General features: G+C 44.7%; 1 protein-coding gene across 6 annotated transcripts in view; it reads left to right on the forward strand.

The window, feature by feature from the left end:
• Nucleotides 1–17,254, forward strand: part of ANK1 (ankyrin 1) — a 114,450-nt gene that overhangs the window by 19,242 nt on the left and 77,954 nt on the right. The window contains exon 1 of one of the 6 annotated variants that reach the window (XM_089538662.1): nt 14,414–14,521. The exons of 4 other annotated variants lie outside the window; for them this stretch is intronic. In XM_089538662.1, the coding sequence (XP_089394788.1) occupies nt 14,495–14,521 (27 nt within the window). In that variant the 5' untranslated portion in view covers nt 14,414–14,494. Of the gene's footprint in view, nt 1–14,413; nt 14,522–17,254 lie in introns of those variants that run through there. One more of the 6 variants, XM_089538659.1, reaches the window with a different exon arrangement.

Here is a 17,254-nt window from a genome sequence, read left to right on the forward strand (position 1 = left end):
CATTTAATATCAACTTTAAAAGAGCGTTCTAGGGTTCCTCACCTCACCTTGGGCAGCTCCTTTTAAAATAACTTGACCTCAAAATCCAATAACATCCAAATTACATCCTAAATCCATAACAGTAACATCCAGACTCCACAAAACAGTGATACTTTTAACCAGGCAACAAAAATGCACAAAATGCATGAATCATTGTGGATTTTGGGTGTTATTGTACTTTGCTATATGGCCAACACAGCTGCCCCTGAATACCTCAAGCATGGCATAGTGGTTTGAATCTTGGACTACGACTCTGGAGGCCATTTTCCAGCACAGCCATGAAACCCATCAGGTCACACTGTCTCAGCATCAGAGGAAGGCAATGGCAAACCTCCTCTGATCAAATCTTGTCAATAAAAACACCATGATAGGCTTGCCTTAGGGTTACCATAATTTGGAAACAACTTGAAGGCACATGACGTTTGCGCATCCATAATATTATCTTGAGGCTATGTATATAAGGTGTATATGCAACACGTGAATGCTATGTTTAGACTTGACTCTTGTCTCCAAGATATCTCATTATATGAAGATACTTAAAAATCTGGGGGGGGGGGGGATCCCAAATAGTATTAGGGCCAGTTGGACCTATCCTTACCATCCTTGGACCCATCCTTATTCAGCGGCTGCTTCTCGGCTGAGGAAATTGCTTCTAAGGGAGGCAAGGTTGCCTTCCTCCTTCCCTTTTCCCCCTTCTGCCAGTTGGCAAAGACCTTTTTACTCAGCCAGGCTTTTTGGCAAACAACTGGCTGCAGAGACAGGGATAGTTGGGTGCTATATTTTATAAAATGACCTGTTTTTTTTTAAATTGTGTCATAAATTGATTTTAGTTGTGCCCATAATTCTGTCCTAATCTCTGATCTTGTTTTGTGCTTTAACTCTGCATTTTACTCATTATTACTGTGCGCTACCAGGAGCTTGGGAAGAAGATCAGATATAAATCCAATCCAAAATATAAGGAAGGGGAGGAAGGAAGGGAACGCAGCCAGCCAAATTAATTTTGCTTCCCCAGAGCAAAGACAGGATTGAGCTTCCTTTCCATGGCAAATTCAGAAAGCGATGGGACTGGAAGGTGAGACAACACTGAGAATGAGATATTTGGCAATGAAATGGGATTCTCCTTTATAGTTCAAGGGAGATAGGTCAGGTTGTGTGTCACACACAACTCTGTCCCTCGCTGGCAGAGGGAACAACCAGAGAGTCCTGAGACACATTCACACAACATGATGATTCTTCATAGTCCAGTCCTGTGGAATCCTAGGATTTGCAGTGTTGTTGTTGTTGTTGTTGTGTGCCATCAAGTCATTTCTGATTTATGGTGACCATAAGATACACAGTCAGCCCTCCTTATCCATGGATTTTTTATCCACAGCTTCAAGCATCCATGGCTTGGAACTACTTTTAAATAGATATAAATTCCAACAGGCAAACCTTGATTTTGCCATTTTATGTAAGGACGTCATTTTTCTCTGCCATTGTATCTAATGGGACTTGATCATCCACGGATTTTGCTATCCACGGCGGGACCTGGAACCAAACCTCAGTGGATACCGAGGGCCCACTGCAATCCATTATCTCACTTAAGATGTTGTGCCCTGCTGTAACATTTCCATTGCGCTGCCTCATTCTGCCTTTCTGGAGTGGGACATTTTGTCCCTGGGGCTGTTTTGGGCAAGAGAAGAGACAGTCAAGGAGGGACTCTTGTTCCCCTCTGATGTGGGCCATCCTCTTTGCTCCAGAGCTCTTTCCAAAATGGTTTCCTCTCTGACTCCAGGATGGAGGTTCTGTCTGGCGGAGAAGAGGCTGCTGCTGCTGTGCAAACTGGCTAATCCTTTGGGCACAAGACTGAGCTTGCTTGCTTGCTTGCAGTCAGGGGAAAGCGAGGCTGGCTTGGTGACAGTGTCTGTTTCACGAAGAGCCCTAGAGAGCCGGAGGGTTGAAATAGCTTACATGAAACAGCTCCTTTGATGGGGGAAGCGGTTCAGCAGATCTTTTAGTATTATTATATTTTCCCCCATTCCCTTCCCTTCCCTTTCCTTGACTGCCTGAAGGTGCCCTTGTTGTCTGTTAGCTCTCCAGAGTTCTTGAGCTGAGATCAAACAGCCTCTCCTTGCTGGCATTAAGCGGATTGCTTTGGTCCTCCTTTGCTCTCCACTGTTGGTCCTCCTTTTTGATTCATGGAAAGGGTGTCAGAGACCGAAGGCGGTGTGACAGCTGAACATCAGGCTTTCTGCAGGTTGGCACAAGGCAGATGCATCCCCTTCCATGTAAAGGTCTGGGAGTGGTGGACAGGCCCAATATATTTTGCTGCCTGAGTATCAAAAGGATTTAATAAGATGGCAACTCTTGAGACCACATGCATTACCAGTAATTGTCTACACTGGATCATGTTGCAAGCAAGACAATCCAGAAAGGGCTGTTCTCCGGGACACTCTATTCAAAATGAATGCCATTGCAGTGTGCAAAGGAGCAACCAGAGACAGACACCTACTGTAAATATTCATGTATAAGTCTAGAAATTTTAGTCAAAAGATTGACCCAAAAAACCTGGGTCGACATATCCATGGGTCACTGTAAGTACTGTACTTTAACTCTTATCCAAAGAATCTTGGGATTTGCAGTTTGGTGGGGCGCAAGAGCTCTCCAGCAGAGCTCTCCCTAAATTGCAAATCCCAGGGGTCCATAGGTCTGGCTAGGAACAGGACAGCTTCCTATGTTCTCGTGTCTCCAAGCCTGCCTGTGTATCCTGCAAAGGCTTTCTTACACATTTCCTTTGTTCGTGTCCTAAATCCTGTTAGATCCCCAAGCTGCGGCTGTTACAGGCTTTGGTACTTTCCATAGTGTGTTGCTCGCTGTGGATATGTGATCGTATTCTTTTCGATTCTTCCCTCCCCTTCCATAAATGATGGATTTATATTCTGCATCAAAGGAACCCAAATCTCTCTCCTCTCCCGCTTTCCCTGCTTGAGCCAATTTTGGTGGTGGCCAGATTTCATTGTGAGCGTTGCTGCTTCATGCAGCCAGACCAGTGGGTTGTTTATCTCAGCTTCCCTCCATCCCCAAACCCTCCATATTTCTTGAATCCACTTCCCTAGGTCCGAGGAAGAGGTCTATTATTACTAAGGTTGCAAGCAGTGGGTTGTGCGTGTCAGACAGGTGCATTCACACCGTTGCTTGCAAATGTTCAAGAACCATAACCTTTCAAAAAGGCTCAGCACTGCAGGCCTACACCTGCCTAGATGATGTGGGCCTTCTGTCTCCCTGTCCATGCAATCCAATGGGCCAGAAGCCTCCAAAGAGAGGCCAGTTTCTCTGCTGCAGTCATTATAGCAACAGTGACAGCTTCTGAGATGAGAGCAGGCACAGCTTTTGGCTGCTGGCTGGGCTGTTTCCCTCTTGCGGCTGCAAAAGGCAGAGTGAGCCCTGGCTGAGCTTCGATCCAGTTTGCTCTGTAGATGCCATCTAGCGGGGAAATCAGTCCTTTGGGGATGCCAGTTACAGCGGTGTCAAACTGCTTTATTTCTGCAGTGTGGAGACATCCTAACTCTCTGCCCAAGCTACAAATCCCAGGAAGACATAGAATGGGGACAGGATGGTGAAAATGGTAGAAAACAGCTATTGTTGTGGAATAGCCTGTCGGAGGAGATCTGACATATTGCCAGTCTTGACTGCTTCAAAAAGGCGGTCAAGACATATCTCTTCTGGTAGGCTTTCCCATATTAGCCTCTCAGTGGCCTCCCATCAAATTGCCCCTCAATTAATAATAATAATAATAATAATGATTTATTTATAGCCCACCCAATCACAAGGAATCCAGGCAATAAAAAGACAGAGAATACAATAAAATTGTCCTTGCTTAGTTTATGATTAAAATGTAATTTTGTTGTCGATGGGAGGGTTTATGGGTTGTGATGTTTTGGTGTGTTTTATTATTGTTAGCCGCTTCTATCTGCTTGGAGAGGCGGGATATAAATATTATTATTATTATTATTATTATTATTATTATTATTTCTGCGTAATATAGATATGCTCAATGTCTGTTCTATTGTGACTTTTCGGACTATGTGGCCATGTGGCCATGTTCTAGAAGAGTTTATTCCTGATGTTTTGCTGGCATCTGTGGCTGGCAAAACATCAGGAATCAACCCTTCTAGAACATGGCCATACAGCCTCAAAAAACTATGGATGCCGGCTGTGAAGGCCTTCGACTTCACTTTGCAAGAGAGGTTGGCACCTTCTGCTATTCCACACTGAGGTTACAGGAAAGCCCTGATCCGGCAGGTATTCGAAAGAGCATTTTTCAGATACAGAGAATAATACATTGACTTGCCATTTTAGAAAAGCAGCATGATATAGGGTTCTTCCAAGCAATGCATTTGTCTGTCACCCGCCTGCCTCATTCAAAATGCGTTTTGCCGAGCTTGTCGCCTTCGGTTTGTAATCTTCCTGGGTTTTTAACTACTACATCGGCCTTTTTTCCCCTTGCCCAAAAATATCCCTGAAGGAGGTAAAAATGGAAGTAGCAGTACAATAGTGTTTTTTCTCCAATGGTAATGCTAAGAACTGTGTGTCGGAAAGCTTGCAAGCCCAGCTTGTTAGTGGAGGTTGTGCCCTTCTCAGTTGTAGCTTTTCTAATATTGTGTGTGTGTGTTTAATTTTCTCTTGTGTAGTATCCAAGCAAGGATTTCTGGGAGTTTTCTGCCTGCATCCAGCGGCATCTTATGTAATTCAATTAAACTTTGGCCAAAAAACAAGCCCATACACTCAAGTCCTTGTATCTGCTGATGAGCGAATACGGAAAAAAAAAAGGCATGTTCATTGCTTGCTTTCTGTCTTGGAGAACTCAGAAATTAGCCTGAAATGGAAGCCTGATAAGGTTTTCCTCCAACAAGAGGGTCTGTTATCACTACAGGTTGAGTCTTCCTTATCTGGATTTCCGAAATCTGAAATATTCCAAAAACCCGAAACCTTTTTCACGAGTGGCTGAGATAGCAGCACCTTTGCTTCTAATGTTTCAGTGTGCACAAACTTTCTTCATGCACAAAGTATATAAAATGTATATGAAACACTGACAAATTTTGTGTATGCACTTGGGTCCCATCTCCAAGAAATCTCGCTATGTATGTCTACGCAAATACAGGTCTGGTCAGCCCTCCATATCCACAGATGCTTTATCTACAGATGCAACTGGTTTGAAAATATATGTGTTTATTAGATATTTATTTTGTCTGGTTGAATTCTGCCAATTTCAAGTTTTCCGCATTTTAAAATAATCCATCTTTGCCTTTGCGCTAACCAGGATTTTGTTTCCCCCAAAGATCTTTGGATGGGAATATATTTCATGTGGCATAAGGGCATGAGGTTCATCCCCAATTCTGCCTGCCATCTGCAAAACCCCGAAAGTCCTGGGGCATTATAGGGTTTAATTATAGATGGAGGAACAGTAAGAAACATGAAAGGGCTTGAATCTCCTCATTTCCTCAGGTTGGGTTTAATTATGCATGAATATTAATAACCTTCATGGTTAAAAAAGAAACCAGCCTTCAAAGGAAGGGAAAGTGGGAAGCGCTCCTGACTGATAATGTAGTCACAAGAGCGCTCCAAGGGATAAGTGGTTTGAACTCCCAGGGAAGAATCTGCACTGCAGAAATAATCCAGTTTAACTGCCAGGGCTCCATGCTGTGGAATCCTGGGATTTGTAGTTTATTGTGGCACCACAGCTCTCTGGCAGAGGAGGCTCGCAAAAATGACAGATCCCAGGAACTGCAATTACAGATTGCAGTTCCATAGCTTGGAGCCCTGGCAGTTAAAGCAGTGTCAAACTGGATTATTTCTGCAGTGCAGATTCAGTCTGTGAAACTCACTGGCTGATTGCTAGGAAAAACCACTGTCTGTAAGCCCTAACCTACCTCACAAGGTGGTTGTGAAAGGAAAATGAGGTACCTCCCTGGTATCCAATGCAGGGGGTGGAAATAATAATAATAATAATAATAATAATAATAATAATAATAATAATAATTTCTATCCTGTCTCTCCAATAAGATCGAGGCGGCTTATAACAAAAGAATGTGGATGCCCAGAATCCACAGTTTCCATTCCAAGCTCCATTGCTCCTTCCTTCATGTTACCATAACTTAACTAGTGTCCTTGCAAATATCCACATTATTGGCTGGTGTGAGTATGTATGTGTTTGTGTAGAAGCTCTTATTATTGTGGCTCTGTTCAGATGAATTGCACGGTTGTTGTATAGTTGTTTCATGTTGGATGCCTTCAAGTTGTTCATGACCTATGGCCATCATGGGATTTTCTTGGCAAGATTTTTTTTTGCAGGGGGAGGATTGCCATTGCTTCCACCTGAGGCTGAGACAGTGTGACTTGCCCAAAGTCATCCAATGGATTTCCTTGACTGAGCAGGGATTCAAATCCTCCTCTTAGCTGTAGATTTGCATCTGGTCCTTGCCTTTTCCCAGAGCTGAGCTCACCAAACATGGAGGATTTATACCTTTGTCTCCTGCCTGGAGAGGACTCACAGAAACTGGAGAGCCTGAGGCTATGCTGATGCTGAGTGCCTTTCTTCGAGGAATTAATGCAAACCACAGTTGAGTTTTGATATGTGTGGTTGTATGTGTGTGTTACACTGGTTCAGAAGGCTTTGTTTTCAAATGATATTTTAGGACTCCATTCACCGGTCTTGAATAAGTACCTCTCCCTCTGCACCTCAGTGTCTTTGCTGCACACTCAGCCTTGTCACATCTCTTTAGAGAGAATAAAAAGCTGAATAAGTTGCAGCCTTGCTCTCTTGGCCTGAATATTGATCAGAAATAAATTGGATTTTTGGGTGAGAGCCTTCCAGCCCCTGATGCTGCAAAGGGAGCCTGCCTTCCAAGTGCTAAGCAATTCCAGAGTCAAAGGTCAGAAACATAAGATCTCACGGAGAGAACTTGGTGCACTGTGCACATTAATGGCTGGCTCACCTTTTTGAGTGATAGAATTCAAAGATATAGCCATGCTAGTCTGTAGAATCAGTATGTAGAGCAGTGGTTCCCAACCTTCCTAATGCCGTGACCCTTTAATACAGTTCCTTATGTTGTGGTGACCCCCAACCATAAAATTATTTTTGTTTCTACTTCATAACTGTAATTAAAAAGGTGTTTTCCAATGGTCTTAGGCGACCCCCATGAAAGGGTCCTTCGACCCCCAAAGGCATCCCGACCCACAGGTTGGGAACCACTGATGTAGAGAGAGCTTGTAGCACCTTTGAGATTCACTGGAAGAAATTGGCAGCATGAGCTTTCATAGAGTTCAGTCTACTTCCTCAGATGCATTTGGTGGAGTGGAAGCCAGGTACAGACATGTATATGCCATTGGTATGTGATCTTGCAGCACCTTTGAGACTAACTGAAAGACAGGAGTGGGTAGCACAGGTTTTCATAGATTTGAGGCCTTCTCACTTCTCAAAGAACAGCTGCCCTTGAACAAAAAAGACTACAAAGGAAGACTGGAAAGAGAAACTTTCATAAAACTCTGGCTTATATTTTCATCACATTGTGCATCCAGATCATGTAGGGTTGTCAGATTTCAAGGCATGGTCCTGAGTCCCCAGTTTTCATGGTTCATCTCCAGGTGGGAGCGGAGAGTGCAAAATGCTCCAATTTTGGGAGGCTCAGATCCAGGCAATAGGAAAGGGCTGTGTGTGAATCTCCAGCTCAGGTATTAAAACAGCCCCTTGAGTTAAGATTCCTGTTTTAATTTCCAAACTGGAAACTATGTCCTCTGTGTGTGTGTTTTTGGATAACAAGTTGTGAGCCACTGTGGTTGGTTGGTTGGTTGGTGTGGGCCTTCATGTCTTTTCCAATGTATGGCAACCCTAAGGCAGACCAAGCATGGGGTTTTTGTGGCAAAATTTGTGCCATTGCCTTCTCTTGAGGCTGAGAGCATGCAATTTGCTCAAGGGCACCCAATGGGTTTCATGGCCAAGCTGGGAATCGAACCCTGGTTTCCAGAGCTGTAGTCCAATGCTAAAACCACTGCACAACGCTGGCTCTCACTGTGGTTAGTACTTAATGCAAAAGGCTTTATGGCATCACCAGGGGTCTAAGTCTAAGCTTGTGGCCCAGAAACCTCAAGGCCTGGGATGACCCTAAACTGCCATCCCTATGAGCACACATGATGCCAGCCACTTTGGGATGTCTGCACAGGATGGAAATGCAATCCCTCTGCCTCTCAGTTCCTCTCTCCGGTTACAAGGGGGATCAATAAGATTCAAGCAGGATCAATAGCAAGGGGTCAATTAACCGTAGGCAGAGATGAGGGCCTTGGCATGTTCCCGGGGCTGGCAGCTGCCCAGAGGAAAGCAGGAACCTGCACAGTAAGCAGTAATTAAGAAGCAATTTGCCCTTGGGCCATGCTTGCCAGGCACAGCACCAAGAACCTCCAGGTCTCAGTGCTGGGATTGTTTTGATGTGACCCATGCTTCAGTCACAGGAGGGATGATCCCGGCAGCCAAAGAAATAGGTGATAAAGCAATCCAGGGAGATTTGTTGGCAGGACTGGCAGTACCCAGGACAAGAGGATGGTGAAACTCTTGCTCCTCTTTATTTCTTCCTCCCAATCTCATGCGGCTTAATTATCAGTGCTAAATTTTGGAAGGCAAGTACTCATTGTGACAAGCCTTACTGATATCCTCCCAAGCAAAGAGAACCCGAAAATCTATATCGACACACTAGTTCCATCAGTTTTCACCATCATCAGAGAGGTAGGACTTTTATAAAAGCAATGGGTCTTAGTTGCCCATTCAAATCCTGGGGAAAAAGTCATCACTCTGCCGCCTCAAGCGTTGGGGATGATGGGAGTTGTGGCTAGGGAACTAAGGTTGTTAGGAAAGGCTGAACTGCATGTTTATACTCAACCCTCCTCTAGGAAGTTCAGGGTGGTATACTTGGTCCCTCCTCTCTTTTCATCTAGTGAACAACCTTGTGGGGTAGGCTAGGTTGAGGGAGTGTCAGTAGCCCTAGATGATCTGAAGTGGGATTTTCTGTTAAAGAAATAATGCCAGGAGCATATTGACTTTGTCAACTGAAGTATACCTCCTGTTTTGGAGACTGCTTTGGGGATTGCACAGACTCTTCTTTGAGTGGCCATGAGTGGCTCTATCTGAGCAGCTGGGTGGGTTGGACGGACGCAGTGGCCTTTGGGGTCTCTTAGTTCCATGATTCCTGGATTCAGTAACTAACATCCACACACAAAGTCCAGTGCATCATCTTCTCCTAGGTGCCACAACTAGCACCATTGTCCGCCATGCCCCAGCTGTCCTTTGAATTCCCCCAAGGGCTTGGCTTGGGTGCCGCCACTCTTTTGCCCAACAGAGCCAGGAGTTGGCCTTTGATGGCATCCTTGGTTGCCGGCCATGGATCGGAGCGTGGCCAGCCATTTCAGTTGGTTGCCATGTAGCTACGAAGAGAAGAACTGGCAGCAGATGCTCTTGTTCCACAGAGTAGGGATTTCTCTTTTCTCTCTCTTTTGGATGCAAAGCCTGGGCTGTTCCCTGGGGCTTTCCTGATGCACAAAGAGAGGATGGCAGCCCATCATGCCTCCAGATTATTTTAAGCACAGCGAAGGGCACTTAAGGCAGAGGCTGTGAAGGAAAGGGGCATTTTGAAAAAGTAGTTCAGATAGGCAGTGATGGACAGTTGCTGAAGTTTGGCCACAGGACCCCTGGCTCAACGCCTCCACCCCATTTCTGCCCCCAAGGAAGAAGCATTGTGTTCGGTTGATGCTGTTGAGCAGAGTGTTTGTGCAACCTCAAATATATATTATTTTTAACTTTTGCATTTCGTTGGCATCCCCGACTCAAAAGGAGGAGGGAAATAAACCCTTCCCTATTCCTGTGCCAGCAGATTTAATGCAAGTGGCATGCTAGACTCTTCTTCCTGAGGTTTTGTGAGGGTAGTGCATGCCCTCCAGCGTTTCACGGATGAAAACCTGAACGTTTGTGGCCAAGCAAAACATCACAGAAACCCCACCCAAATATGTGAAAGCTTACAGAAGCATCCCAACCCCACTCACAGGAATCCCCAATATCCCCAAATATTTGCATTTTGGTGTGTTCCCTCTCAAAATGGGAACCGGAAGAGAGACAATGTCATTTCCAGCCATTATTTTGAGAAGGATGGCAGAGGAGAATGAAGGCATTTGGGTTTGTTGTATGTAGGATGTGTGTGTGTGTTTGTGTAGACCACGTGTAGTTGGATTCTGGGATGCTGAGGGACCCAGTTGCCATTCTGTGGGGGCCAGAAGAAGGTCTGTGATCAAAAACCAGAGCAGCAGCTCAAGAGATCAAGCAAAGGACGGAGAAGTCATAGAATCACACAGTTGAAAGAGACTCCAGTGGCATCCAGTTCAACTCCATTCTGCCATGCAGGAATACACAATCAAAGCATCTGCTGTCATGGTACACATGTGTGAGTGTGTTTTGTGTTGGAGATGGAGGGAGAAGGCATCTCTTGGTGGGGCAACATTTTGAAAGGCCACAAGATGGCACTGTCTCCCTGAAAACGTCTCCAAATTGGATAGGTTTGAATTGGTTTCACTCAGGTATCTGCTGACCTGTTCTGTCTATATAGACCAGCGCTTCCCAAACTTTGGTCCCCCAGTTGTTTTGGACTTCAGCTCCCAGAAGCCCCAGACAGATTGGCCAACAGTCAGGAATTGTATAAAGTATATATATTTTAGCTTTGCCCCATTAACTGGTACAAACAAAACCATAGCTCATAACAAAACTGAAACTCACTCCGCAAACAATCCTAGCAATCCATTTTAACACTGTAAGCCGCACTGATCATTTTAACAAAGTCCAGAATGAGTGCGACGTTGTCTGAAAAGGTCTGGCACGATTGCGCGATTTCCCCAGGATAATCCCTTTTACTCCTGGTTTTTCCCTTCTTCTGCAAATCTCCTCTGTGTGAATGGGGCCGTATTATAGCCATCTCCCATTGCATGCAAGAGGGTTGGTCTTTTGGTCCAGGATATTAAGCCATCTTTCAGTCCTCCTGGCAAAGGTATCTCCTCCTCCCCAGGAGAATGTGCTGACTAACTGAGCGTGACGGTGGGGATTTTGATCCCTTCCTCCAACCCTGACAAGCAAGAAAGATGGCGTGTGGGAGGTGAGATGTTACAGGCCAATCAATGGGAAAGAACACGCTGTCGAAGGCTGTGATTAAAGCCGGGAAATAATTGATAGAGCAAGGCAAATAAATCTCTCTGGGTTGGCGCCCCTGCCATCTTCGAACAGCAAACAAAAACAATTAGTGAGCCGTGCATGAAGCCCTCGCTTGCCATGTGTCTTTGCCCTGATGGATGAGAGCCAAACTAGTTGATGCAAAGAAAATAACCCCCCTACAAGATGCATTCCTATATGGCAAGGATAAGAGATTTCTTTGTGAAGTTGAAGGCTTTCACAGCCAGAACCCATAGTTTTTCATGGGGTTTTCGGACTATGTGGCCCTGTTCTGGAAGAGTTTATTCCTGATGTTTCGCCAGCATTTGGGATATATATACCATGTGACCCTAGGTTGGGAGGAGTGATCAACAACAGAACAACACACAGATTGACAGACTCGTTCCTATTGGAGAGGTGGGATAGAAATAAATTACTATCATCATGGTCATCATAACAGAAATCACTCTTCCCAACCAGGAGTCACACAGTATATATATACCCCACTCACTTCCATGCCAGCATTCTCTGAAGATGCCAGATACTGGCGAAACATCAGGAATAAACCCTTCCAGAACACTCCCACAGCCAGAAAACCCCACAAAAACCTCTTTTCCTTTCTTTCTTTCTAGTTGCACTTGGCTTCTGCCTTTCCCACAGTGAACTCAAGGCAACAGGCATCCTTCTCTCCCACTCTCGTCGCACCTTTTTCTCACAACCATCTTGTGAGGTTGGACAGGTAGATAGCTTGCTAGATCTAAGGTGAACAGTGAGGTCCATAGCTCAATGGGAATGTGAACCAAACAAACCTTAGGCCTAAGCCGATTCACTCAGCTAGGTGATGCACAGCAGCCTATCTCAAGCTCAGAGTAGGAAAAAGGTGCTATTTGGGACGATATCCCCCAGAGTCCATCAGCTGGCGTTGCTACTAGCCATGCTGGCCCTGGAAATGCAAGAACCGTGACCCCCAAAAGTAATTTTTCTGCCTTTTGTGCCAGGCTACAGTTCCCAGAATATTGATTTGCACACAGCTGGCTTGTGCTTTTGTGTATTGACCAGATAGCCGAAGTCTTTGGGAATGAATAGAAGTGTGTGCACTAGGCAGTCGGGTGCCAGGCATATTTTCCTGGGATGTCCCAAAATGGTAGTTACGACACAGTTGCAGTGTGCCAGTGTTGGATGCACAGTGTCCAATATGTCCCTCAAGGCATCTGCACTGTGCAGTTACAGCAATCTGATATTACATTAGCTGCCGTAGCTCCATCCATTGGATTTCCGGTTTGGCGAGGGACTTAGAATTATTTCCTTGGAAGGTTTACTGCCCTCCTCTGAACTGTAGCATTAAAGCTCTATAGCAGAGAATTCCTGCATCCCCCAAACTACAAATCCCAGGATTCCATAAGAGAGAGTTATGCTTGCTATAACTTGGTAATTGCCAATTTATAATTTTATTAGACATGTATAACAGACATACATAAACATGTACATTAACATACACCCCCAAAGTAGTTTAAATACTCTTTTAAGGAGCTAAAAGCAACACTTGGAAAGAAAATGCCTTCCCAGTTTGGATGTGACTTAATGTTTTGTTCTTGTTTTCTCTTTCTCTCCCCCTTCAGTGTCTAATCCAAATCCACACATTCCTCATTTTAAAAGGATTCTTTCATTTTCTATGACCATTTCTCTCAATCTTTTTAAGCTCCTTTTCTCCAGTCTAAATATACCCGCTTCCATTTTGTTTCCTCTTGCGATTCTGCTTTTGAAAACCCTCTCTGTTTCCCAGCCCCTTTGCGCTCTGAATCCTCTCCGTTTAAGAGTCAAGGAACGGCCGCAAAAGTCCCAGCAGTAATCTCTGGTGAATTAAACTGGGCTTGTTATTAATTCTTGTCTTCCCTTGCATGCTAGACACGGCATCCAGATGTCTCTCTCTGTGTGACCGTGAGAGATGCTGTGGATCCTGGAATCTGTGCGGATTTCTAATGCAAAACCCAAGGGCACATCCAGGATTTTGAGAGTGCTAACTTCTATTTAAAATCAGGTTTCTGGTCCTCGTGGAAGAAGAAAAAAATACATGGATGTTTCCTGTGCAAAATTCAGGAAAGGAGCTGGTGGCTTGGAAGGCGCTTTTGCTCTGATGGCGGTAAACTGGAGGGTCCTCAGGGGAGGACAGTGCAATTGAAGCATTCAAGCAAAGGTGCCAGCAAATCGACACCAAGAATGTGAATGTTGCAAATAAAAGATGTTTAGTGGTGAATGATTTTCAATGCCTCACTCTCTGCAATGCTAGAAATCTGGAAACTGAAGGAGTATTTCATTTATAGGGGCAGAATCTTGGTTTGGGAGACAGTGGCCTCCATTTGCCCCTCCACCAGAAATCTATACATTTCCTCGTAATTGCTAGGATTGTTTAGGAGGTTCTTCTGTAGTTTTCTATTTCTTTCTTTGTTCTTAGTGTATTTATACACTTTTTCCATTCTGAAACCATGTTTCCCAGTTAGTTCCCCATGCAAACACCAACCAGACCTAGGCAGCATCTGCGCTGTGGAAGTCATGCGATTTGACATTGCTTTAAATGCCATGGTTCCATGCTATGCAATTCTGGGATCTGCAGTTTTGTGAGATATTTAGCCTCCTCTGGCAGAGAGCTTGGGTGCTACAAGAAACTACAGATCCCAGGGATTGCAAAACAGTGAGCCATGGCAGTTAGTGGTATCAAAACACATTAATCCTGTACTGTGGCAGCAGCTCTATTCTTTAAGGTGCAAAAAGGCTATTTCTTTTTATTTTGGCTGCAACAAATGAACACAACTGACTCTTAAAAGAGAGGCCAGGGGAGAAATTTAGCCTTCTGTGTCAGTGACACAGTGAACTACAAACCCCAGGTTCCCATAGCATGGGGCCTTGGCAGTTAAAGCGGTGTCAAACTGCATTATTTCTACAGTACAGATGCAGACTGAAGTCAGCAGTGGCCGAATGGTTGCCTCTTACAGTCTGTCCTCAGTGACAAGGTGGCGAGTGCGATTCCGACCAAGTCTTCTGTGCGTTTCTTGTAATCTCACATTCCCAGAGACCAAGCATGTGCGGCAGGGTCTGCTGGATAAAAGGTGTGTCCCAGCTTGTGATAAAAGGCTGGGTAAATATTCGGAGGCTGGAGACGGTCTACACTGAGCCTCCATCCCTGAGTGGGCCCTTGAAGTCTTATAGCAAACGGGCTCCGCTTCCTGGGAGGAAGAGACCGCCATGTCGTGCTTCTCATGGCGCTGCAAAGTGAGTAGCGGATGGTTCTCTGAGGATATTTCTGATCAGAGCCATAAGCTTATTGGGAAGGGGGAGACTTTTTGGGGACTACATCTCCCAGAATGACCTGGCCAGCATAGCCCTTGACTACGCTGGCTGGGAGATTATGGGAATTATAGTCCTTTAAAATGAAGTTCCAAGTTCTGGGCAACAGGCAAACGTTGGTGCTTTATAACAGGAAACTTAGGTCCCAAACACACTACAGAGGTAATCCAGTGTGAGACTGCTTTAACTGCCTTGGCTCAATGCTGCAGAGGCAAGCGTTGCCCTCTTTTGCTCTCCTTGAATAATCCCAATGGATGCTTTCCTATCTTTTGGGCTCTTTGATAGATTGCAGCAGACAGCTCCCTGCTCTGAGCCTTCTTCTTCGCCCCAAAAGTCTGGGCCAAGCAGGTGTGAAGTTGGCCTTGTTTCTGTCGGGTTGAAAAAGCTGAGAAGGAACAGATTGTTGGAATTAATGTTCCTTTAGCAGACATTCTGCAGCAGATTGCTGGAGGGAATGGCTTTTGAAACCAGAGAGAATGGGATCCTTACCTTTCAACAGTTACTTCGTCCCATGATGGCTTACTCTCTTAGCAGTGGTTCCCAAGCTTTTCTATGCCCCACATGCAGAAATTAATACAGTTTGACACCGTTTTAACTACCATGGCTCAATGCTATGGAATTCTGGGATTTGTAATTTTGTGAGATATTTAGCCTTGTCTGTCAGAGCACTCTGGTGCCACAGCAAACTACAAATCCCAGGATTCCATAGGATGGAGCCATGACAGTTAAAGCGATGTCAAACTGCATTAATTCTGCAGTGTGGCAGCAACATTGGTCACCTGGTCCAACACCACACTGGCTCTCTGCTGCATTATACTCTATTTTATGTGGATTTTCTGTCCTCCTAGTTCAGGTTCTGTGGTCTTTAGCGCCCGCGATCTTCCCCAATCTGGTGCTCACCTCCAGTTGTATTAAGTACAACTCCTATCACCACCAGCCAGTGTTCTTGTTGGCGTATGGCTGGAGATGATGGGTATTGTAGTCCACCACATCTGGCGGATACCCAAGTTGGGGGAGACTGGTTTGAAGTGTCCCCAGGATTCCTCTGCATTGCTCTGTGAAATACTGAGAATATCTTCCCTGCGCAAGAGAAAGATGTGCCATGGCATGTCCCCAAAGCCCTTATCAGCCCCTGGCACCTTTGAATTTTAACATCAATATGGAGAGGCCTAGACAAGGGGCGGTTGTGCGTTTGTGTGTTTAAACTGCATATGTGAACTTTAAAAAATACTCAGAAAAATGTAATGCGCAGCCACATGAGTAGAGCATTCCGTCATTATTGCAAAAATTTGTATGTTTATTACGTTAACATCCCAACAAAACTATAGAAAACTGTAACACAACCACAGAAAGAGTTGTGTTGAGTAGTCAGGTCTTCCATGATTGTTGCAGAAGTGCGTTTGTTTTGTTTTTGGTTTAAATGCATATCCCACTGAATATTTCACAAATGCTCTGTGCTATTGGCATATCAGATCAGCTGCAAATCAGAAAGACATGAATAATAACAGGGAAGGAATACTGAAAGGGATCAACTTATTACTACTAATGTCGTTGTTAATGGTACATTGCGGTAATAGCTTCAACAACTCTTGAAGAAGGTACACTGTACTCACACGTAATTTTGCAACACCTAGAATCTCTCACGATTTGAAGAGTTACAGTCCAGCACAATAACTTTAGTCAGCCTTAGTAAAAATGTCTGGGAAGCTGTCCGTTTGCTCCTAGACATGCCTTGCCTTTGGCAAGAACTCCCCTATGCACACTTTTTGATTTGGAAAGATCTGAGTGGATAAAAGATTAGGTGAACTTTCACCTGTGGTTCCCAAATTTTAGTCCTCCGGATGTTTGGAACTTCAACTCCCAGAAGTCTCTGCCAGTTTGACCAACAATCAGGAATTCTGGGAGATGAAATCCAAAACATCTGGAAGACCAAAGTTTGGGAGCCACTGTTTCAGATGGCTCCTTTATTGATGCTACAGATAACTGCTTGGGTTGCTTTTGCTCTCAGGCTGGAATAGCAACGCCATGCCTGAAGAAAGAGACCTGTAGCACTTAAAGCAGACTAACAAATTGATCATGACTTATAGACTTTGGTGCACTACAGTTGTCTTCTGCCCTAATAAATTCCTCTGTCTATAAAGTGTGACTGGGCTTTGTTGTTATTTTTACAGCAACAGACTAACACAGCTATCCCTTTGGAATTTGCAGAGGTGAGGTGAAGGTTATTGTGTTTTATAGTGAGCAGGTCCAGAAGGAGATGGTCTTGCGGATCCCATTAGGGATCACATTTCCAGAAATATGGGAGCGCTGCATATGTTCAGAACACTTGGTTTTGGGTAGGGAAGGTTGCAAATTGCACTTTTCCTCCTGGTTGGTGACGACATTTGAGCCATGCTCCCAAACAGGAGGCTTTTACAAAACCCAAACAAACAGGACATGAAGGCTTTTTTGTTGAGACTGCAGTCTAAAAAGCCTGTGCATCGTTTTTAATTATTCAAACTGGAGTGGGAAAATAGGTCATTCGTGGCTAATGACCACTGCAGTCCAGTTCCCCCCAAACTTCTTGGAGCATGCTTCTTCTCGGAGTCAAAAGAAGATTAAAATATGTGTTCCAAAATAAGTTTTGAAATGGTTAAAATGTGCATTCTGTAAAAGTGG

Source organism: Sceloporus occidentalis, unplaced genomic scaffold (genome assembly GCF_023333645.1).
Source record: "Sceloporus occidentalis isolate IW3139 unplaced genomic scaffold, rSceOcc1.0.p SCAF_9, whole genome shotgun sequence".
Lineage (NCBI taxonomy): Eukaryota > Metazoa > Chordata > Lepidosauria > Squamata > Phrynosomatidae > Sceloporus > Sceloporus occidentalis.